General features: G+C 53.0%; 1 protein-coding gene across 1 annotated transcript in view; it reads right to left on the bottom strand.

Annotated features, from left to right (window-relative positions):
* Positions 1–7,640: 7,640 nt before the first annotated feature.
* SELENOI (selenoprotein I) overlaps positions 7,641–8,277 on the bottom strand; it is an 11,380-nt gene continuing 10,743 nt past the window's right edge. Inside the window, exon 9 of the mRNA XM_014311041.1 lies at positions 7,641–7,706. Coding sequence (XP_014166516.1) covers positions 7,641–7,706 — 66 coding nt within the window. The remainder of the gene's footprint in view (positions 7,707–8,277) is intronic.

Below are 8,277 nucleotides of genomic sequence, written 5' to 3'. Positions count from 1 at the left end.
CACTTCAACGAGTCCCTGAGAGTGACCTGCCTTTTCAGCGCCTGGAGCACACTTGTTAAAAGCAGCTAAGAAAGAAAGGTGAAGGACAAGTCTTTGTTTGGAGAACCAACGGCCACCCACCACTTTGAAGAGGGTCCAGAAAAGACGCCGAAGAGCAGAGGGCACAGGACTAAATATGGGGGAAAGGGGGTGGATCTGAGGGAGAAGGACCAATGGGAACAGGGAAAAGTGGTGCAGGGGAGGGGCAGCAAACAGAAGAACCAATGGGGTGATGGGGCGGAGCACTGCAGCAAACTGGGGCCAGTAGGGGTTGAGAAAGGGGAGAACATTCTAGGGGATATACATAGATGGTGAATGGGAGGCTGGGCTGGGGTGGCACAACTGGGAGAACCAATGAAACTTGAAATATTAACATGTCCCTGCAGAGGCCCATGGGAGGGAGGCTCTTCTCACCCAACCTGAGAGGGAGGTTTCTTCTAGCTTATTTCTGCCCCTCAAGGACTTAGGTGCTGTAGTCTTTGTGGCAGCCTTTTGGGCCTCCACACTCCTCAATTATTAAAGATTGTTTCTGAGGGGACTCTCTGAATCAGTATCCTAAACAAGACAAAGCCTCATCCCCTGGGAGTTGAAGGTTTTGTTGAAGTTCAAGGTTTTGTTGAAACCTCTCCTTACTTCATGGAGAATTGAAAATTTCAGTCAATTCATGGTCACTGTGCCCGGTGTGAAAAATGTGTATTTTATGATTGGCTTTTCGCAAATATTAAAATGAATATTATATGTGTTATGTTATCCTGTATAAATTTTCTTAAGTAGAGTGTTAAATACAGTTTTAAGTTATAATGTTAAAGTAGAAACTATGCCATGTAAGGTATTTTTAAAGAGATGAATGAGGTACTCTCACTGAGATAGCAGCCACAGGACACCTGAATCTTTCAGAGAAAAAGAATTTATTGCTCCCTTATCAGAAGAAACGAACTTCTTCCTGCCTTGCTCAGCCCTGAAGATGCAGTTAGGATTAAGAGGAAGACGCTGACACTGACCAGACAGAATCCTGTGTTTGAATGGAACTTATGCATCATGGATGAGGTGTATGAATATGCAACAGGTTATTGTTTTAAGGGTTAATCCTCTGTTAATGTGTGTCCTTTTTCAGGCTTATTTTGCCCAGAAAAGGTACACAGACTGTCCATAGCTCTTTGTTTTTATTGTCTCATATTGTCCTAATCCTAATTGTCCAAATTTTTATTACTCTAATTATATTACTATTTTTATAACCATTTTATTACTACTAAACTTTTAAAATTTTAAAAACAAGTGATTGGTGTTTTTCACAATGGGTTTCCCCTGATTCTTATCTGTAGGCACTCGACCTTATGGAGTTCCAAGGCCGGTTTGGATGGGGCTTGGAGCCCCCTGGGATGGTGGAAGGTGTCCCTGCCCGTGCAGGGGTGGGATGAGATGAGTTTTCAGGTCCCTTTTCACCGCAGCTGTTGTATCAATTGATGATTCAGTGACATTCAGGAGGTGCAAACACAGGATCGCCTTCCTGCCTCCCCCAGAGCTGCAAACATCCCTGCCCGGGCAGGGCTGGAATCCATCCCTCACCTTCGGGTACCTCGATTCCCACAGCGAGATTCCTGCGGTGCTCCTGCAGCCCTGGGGCTGTCACCAGCAGGGTGGGAGCATCCCTGGGAAGGTGGGAACAGCCCTGGGAAGGTGGGAGCTGTCCTGGGAAGGTGGGAGCAGCCCCGAGAGGGTGAGAGCAGCTCCGGGAAGGTGGGAGCAGCTCCGGGAAAGTGGGAGCAACTCCGGGAGGGTGGGAGCAGCCCCGAGAGGGTGGGAACAGCCCCCGGGAGGGTGGGAGATGTCCTGGGAAGGTGGGAGCAGCTCCGGGAGGGTGAGAGCAGCCCCGGGAAGGTGGAAGCAACCTCAGGAGGTTGGGAGATGTCCTGGGAGGGTGAGAGATTCTTGAGAGGGTGGGAGCAGCCCCCATGAAGGTGGGAGCAGCCCCGGGAAGGTAGGAGCAGCCCTGGGAGGGTGGGAGCAGTCCCATGAAGATGGGAGCAGTCCCATGAAGATGGGAGCAGCCTCGGGAAGGTGGGAGCATTCCTGAGAGAGTGGGAGCAGCCTCGGGAAGATGGGAGCATTCCCGACAGGGTAGGAGCGTTCCCGAGAGAGTGGGAGATTCTTGAGAGGGTGGGAGCAGCCTCATGAAGGTGGGAGCAGCCCCGGGAAGGTGGGAGCAGTCTCAGGAAGGTGGGAGCAGCCCCGGGAAGGTGGGAGCAGCCCCGGGAAGGTGGGAGCAGCCTCAGGAAGGTGGGAGCAGTCTCAGGAAGGTGGGAGCAGCCCGCGCCGCCGGCACCCGGTGCGCTGCCGAAACCTATTGTCAGTCGCAATCTTTTAATTCCATTACACCTACCGCAGCAATCCGCTTAGGGGAAGTCGCGGAGAGGCTGAGGAAGGAGGAGGCACGGTTTAAATACACCTAGGCTTTATCCCGGGGGGAAGCGCACGGCCCAGGGCACGGGAGAGGCCGCGGGGCTCCTGGGCTCTGCTCAGGGCTGGCTGAGTAAGGGGTTAAGTTAGAAATATAATTAGTTAAGATCATATACTGTGATTAGAGCTTAACAAGAAAATCAGTCGATACCATGTGGGGATAACTGAAACAAGGCTGGGGATGACAGCTGAAGTATTCCAAGAGTGCAGGAGCCATGAATACCACTGGCTTCTAAGAATGAGAGGAGGTTTGGAGCAGCAAGTCAAGGAGCCCTGCCAACTTGACAAGGGTGAGGAGTTTACCATGAGGAAGATATCCTACTTCCTCCCCAGAAGCCCATTGATCCAACTAAAGAGGACAATTGCACAGCCATAATGGATATTCAGCTGATTATAATACAAAGCATAATGATTGTGTATTATGCATCCTTAGAAACCTCTTGGATGTGTAAAACCTTTTCTGTAGAGAGAGCAGGAGTCTGGGACTCCTCCCACATCGGTTTGGAAACAATACCACATGCACCCAGCGCTGTAATAAATACAATGTATTATTTCTTTTATTACTACTAATAATACTATTTATTACTTCTTTTTAACTTTAATTAGTTCAATAGTTATCTGTCCATGCTTCACTGGCCACCACCAGCCTGCAGCCTCCTCCACTGCTCTTGGGACAGCTTCACACCCTGTCACTGCTGTCACCTGTGTCACCTGTGCTGCTCCCCAGCCCAGCTGTTCCCTCACATCCTGCAGATGTGTTCTGAGGGCTGGAGCCAGGCTGGGAGAGCTGGGGGTGCTCACCTGGAGAGGAGAAGGATCCAGGCAGAGCTCAGAGCCCCTGGCAGGGCCTGAAGGGGCTCCAGGAGAGCTGCAGAGGGACTGGGGACAAGGCCTGGAGGGACAGGAGCCAGGGAATGGCTCCCACTGCCAGAGGGCAGGGCTGGGTGGGATCCTGGGAATTGGGAATTGTGCCCTGGCAGGGTGGGCAGGCCCTGGCACAGGGTGCCCACTCTGGGTCCCTGGCAGTGCCCAGGGCCAGGCTGGACAGGGCTTGGAGCCACCTGAGACAGTGGAAATGTCCCTGCCCATGGAATGAGCTGATCTTGAGCATCCCTTCCCACCCAAATCACTCTGTCACTTGCTGAATCCATCTCTGTTCACTGCACTCCCGCCCATTCCCTTCTCCACCTTATCCTCTTCACCACGTTCAGCAGAAAGAAAAGACAAACACCAGTAAAAGGTGTGGAAAATTTTATTCTTTACTGAACTTTATTAGTTTTCTGTTTGGCTTAAACACAATAAATATTTCAGCAGTAGCATTGAACAGACTGGAATCCACACCCACTGCAGTACCTGAAGCCCCAGACTCTGGACTCTGGGAAAGCCATCGGGGCCCCTGGGATCACAGCACCTCACTGTGGGCCACTGCCAGCACCAGTGTCCCCTTCAGCCCAAGGGACAGGAGCAGGAACGTGTCCCTGCTGGCAGGGAGGGATGGGGGCAGATTTTGAGGTCTCCAACCAGCTCTGACCAAGTGGGCTCTGTGGGTGCTGTGGGCTGAGGCAAATTACCCCAAAAACTTCTGCTCCTGGGGCAGGGATGGCCCAGTCACTTCCTGGGGACTTCTCCAGCCAGGTCTGACCACACCTGGATGGACCAGAGGGTCTTTTCCACAAGCAAAGAGGTCAGCATAGCTCCCACTGTCACCATGGAAAAGCCCTCTGAGCCCATCAAGTCCAGCCATTGCCAGCACAACCAAGGCCAAAGTGCTGCCCCATGTCCCCAAGTGCCACATCCACAGGGCTTTTAAATCCCTCCAAGGATGGGGGCTCCACCCCTGCCCTGCACAGCTGTGCCAGGGCAGGACAGCCCTTTCCATGAAGGAATTGTTCCCAATATCCAACCTGAGCCTGCCCTGGCACAGCTTGAGGCCATTTCCCCTCGTCCTGTCCTCGTCCCACCAAGAGCAGCCTCTGTGTCACCTCAGCCACTGCTCTGACACAGCTCAGAGGTAGAGGTGGGTACAACCAGGAGGAGCCAAGGCTGGTTTCCCAAAAGCAGCCCTTCCCTAGGGACTTTCCAGCTGTCAGAAGCAGGCATGGATGCTCTCAGGGAAGAGTTTAGGGCCCTCACTGGATCAAACCAGCTCTGACTCCCAGCTGCAGATCCTTGACAGGCCAGGAGGTGACACCAGGCCAGCTCTGTTTAAGGAGCTTAAAGATGTTCCCAGAGCCTCGGGAGCTCCCACTTCCAGAGCACTGCTCCCAGCCCTGGCAAAGCCTTGGTGCAGGGGGATGTGAGCAGAGGCAGCTGCCAAACCCCACTGTGACCAACCAGGGCCTCCAGGAGAGCTGGAGATGGACAGGACACAGGGAATGGCTCCCAGTGCCAGAGGGCAGGGCTGGATGGGATCTTGGGAATTAGGAATTGTTCCCTGGCAGGGTGGGCAGGCCCTGGCACAGGGTGCCCACCCTGGATCCCTGGAAGGTTCCAGGCTTGGAGCAACCAATCCCTGGAAGAAGAGACAACACAGATCAGCTCTGGGGCACCAGGCAGGAGGAGCTGAGGAGCCAGGACCTGCCCTCTCCATCCCCAGGAGCACACCCCATGGGAAGTGCAGAGCCCAGCCAGTGACCAGGACAGAACATCCCCCTCAGGGGCTGTTACCCAGGAACACTTTAATACTTAAGACCTAAACCCATGGTGGGCAATAGAAGGGTTGGTTCTCAGCTGCCACACAGGGTTTGGTCTCCTTGTTTCTATTCCCCTCTCAGAATCCAGGAGCAGAAATCACTGGATTTCTAAGAGCCAAAGCAGAATCCCCCTCCCCAGCAATTGCCTGGGCACGGGGATGGGCTCTGCTCCATCCCTGTCCCCACCAGGTACAAGCCAGCCCAAAGCCCAGCGCTGATTTAAGGAGATTTTTTCTACTTTCAAGGTGCAATAAATTAAGGCACCAAAGAGCCAGAACTCCCCCAGGATAAAGCCTCTGCAGAGGAAGCAGTTCCAGTTTTGGAGAGGGATGTTCTTCCTGTACACCAAGACTTAAGCTCAGACAACTCCTCCCAGCCTCAGCAGCATCCCAGTCCTCAGGGGCCAGTGATGCCCACAGGAAGAGACAGGACGAGGCAAGTGCCAGGTTTGGGAGCCCAGAGTTCAGCTGGAAGCCTGAGGGAACAGCTCAGTTCTTCCCTGCTTGGGCAAACACAAAACTAGACAGAAAATCATCCAACATACACATTTTTCAGTGTTGCCAGCCCAGCTCTGCTATCTGAACAAGTCCCACAGGAAGCTGCATCCCAGCTGAAGATTCCCTCTAATTCCTGTGCGAGCAGGACTTAAATTTATCTCCATAATTCTATTTCATTAAATAGCAGGAGTCAAAAACTCAGGTGCAGCCCAAGTCATTTATCCATGGAGGGCTTTTTTTTTTTCTGTACAACATCAGTAAAATGGATTGGAGGAAGCTACTTTATTAAATAAACTCCAAAAACCATCAGCCCCCTCTCGCAGCCCCGCCACAGCCGTAGGGACACATCCAGAGCCTCCCACGAGGGATGGCAGCTCTGGGAAGGGCACAGTTTGCTCCTCACAGGCTGTACTGTGACCAGGGGCTGACCAGGGGTGACCAAGACTGACCAAGGGCTGACCAGGGGCTGCCCAAGCAACCCGTGAACTCACGAGCTCAACCTCAGGCCTTCTAGTCTTGGCATGACAGTGATTCCATTTCCAAAAGAAAAAGCATTAAATAGCAGTTACACGTTGAAGGCTTCCCAGAGCAGGAAGAGGTTTCCCCTGCAGAAGGAAACCGCTCTGACCAAGCTGTCAGATGCCCCACGTTGCACAACAATCAGTGTCTGAAGGAATTTGTTCCCATGGTAGTTCCACCTGCACGATTGGCTGTGCTTGTTCTCTTCCGGATGCAGCCTTTCCAGAGCCTGGGTTTAAGCTACACTCTTCATTCAAGCACAGGTCTTCATTGAATCAAGCCAACGGGAAAGAAAATCAGCATTCAGTCTTCACCACTCCACTCGAAGTCAATTATAAAAACAAATTAAAAAATAAAATCAACGCAAACACATCTCTGACAAGTGGACAGTAAACAAAGAGATGCCTGGATGAGACACGCGGGTGCTGGGGACAAAGAGAGGCAGATCTGAAAGGTTCCCACCCCTGGGAGCATCCTGAAGGTGCACACACGACCAACACGGGGCTCCAGGTGCTTCTCCCAGTGGTGGAATTGCAGTTGGGAAGGGCCAGGCTGTTCCTGGCTGTGGAAAAGGGGCTCAGGCAGCAGGAAAGGACCCACAGAGCCAAGCCACGACAGCAAATCCATGATGGTCGGAATGGGGAGAGCTCGGCTCTGTAGTCTCAGCCACCTTCCATAGCTCAGACCCCATTCCCAGCCTGGGAACACACATGGACACACAGGAACGTGTCAAGATGTGGTCCCAGCTACCACACAACATGCAGAAGCCACATTCCCACTCCTATGTGAAACTGAGCCCTGATTTTCCAAGCTCCCCATTTAGCATTGAACCACAAGCTTTGAGTGTCTTTTTTTCCTCCCCTATATAAAAAGAAAAAAGACAACAAAGGTGCTAGCAAGTGTTTGCCCAAAAGCAGGAAGTCAGGACAGAATGGGGGAGAACTGTCACCATCTGCTCCCAAAGTACCAGCCCAGCACAGGCGCTGTCCAGACAGCAGCACTGGGGACAGCCAGGAACCACCCCCACCACCAGGATGTCCCCCTGCCCTTGGAGGAATCAGCTGCGTTGCTTTTGGTGTCAGGCCAAGGTGTTTTGCTAAGGTAAAGCCTTTGCATCCCCAAGCAGCTTTCCCTGAGCAAGGGCCGGAGTCAGAGGCTTCTCTGGGAACATTCAGCTGGTCTAAGGTACAGTAACAGCGACCTGAAAAGGCTCCTCCTCCTCCAGCTCCACCCAAAACCCGAAGCTCGCAGGGATGGAAGAGCAGCAGGAGCCGCCCCGGCCCCGGCCCGGCTGCAGCGGATCCCGCGTGTCCTTGGCCCTGTCCAGAGGATAGTTTGATCTGTGGTGATGGCTGAAGTATTTACAGGTATTTGCAGCAGGTATTTACAGTCCTTCTGCAGCCCGCAGGCCGATTTTCTCCTCCTCTGCTCCCAGTCAGTCCGGAGTGGGCTTCCGTAGGGAGAAGGGCCGGATGTTGAAGTGCCTGCTCAGCTGGCTCACCTGGGGACGAGGCAGATACGGGACTGGGTTATCCCGGATCCCGGGGGGCTATCCCGGCTCCCAGGCATGAGCAGCAGAGCAGGCAGAGCCCCAGACCTGCTCCCTGCTCCCACCAAGCCCCTGCCAGCCCCTGTGCCCACCTCACCCCTGCCCAGCCCCATCCCTGTCCCCAGGCACTGGTTCCTCAGGGAACAGCCCTGCTCCCTTCCCAACCTTCCCAAACAACATCTGGGAGCAGGCTCACCCTCTGTTTTTCCCCTCCACAAGGGCGGGAGTTGGGAATGCTGAGCCCAGACTTGGAGGAGGATTTTACCCTCCTCCTTCATTATTCTGTTTAAATTCATTTGATCATCTCAGATGTCTCTATAAAATATTCCTGAATCCATTCAAAGGGGGAGCTGGATAATTCCTGCAAAAGCAGGCTGAGCTTGACACAGTCAGGGCAGAGGCTTTAATCCTAATCATTCTTCCCAAATTCAGAGCAGTTTGGGATAATGCCCCAATCCCAAAGCCTTCAAAGGCTCTTCAGCTCAAAGTGAAGAGGAGCTGGCACAGATGGGCCCTTGGAAAG

This window comes from Geospiza fortis, unplaced genomic scaffold, assembly GCF_000277835.1.
Source record: "Geospiza fortis unplaced genomic scaffold, GeoFor_1.0 scaffold150, whole genome shotgun sequence".
In the NCBI taxonomy this organism is placed as follows: domain Eukaryota; kingdom Metazoa; phylum Chordata; class Aves; order Passeriformes; family Thraupidae; genus Geospiza; species Geospiza fortis.
Note: the sequence above shows the minus strand (reverse complement) of the source record. Positions and strands in the feature narration are given on the sequence as shown.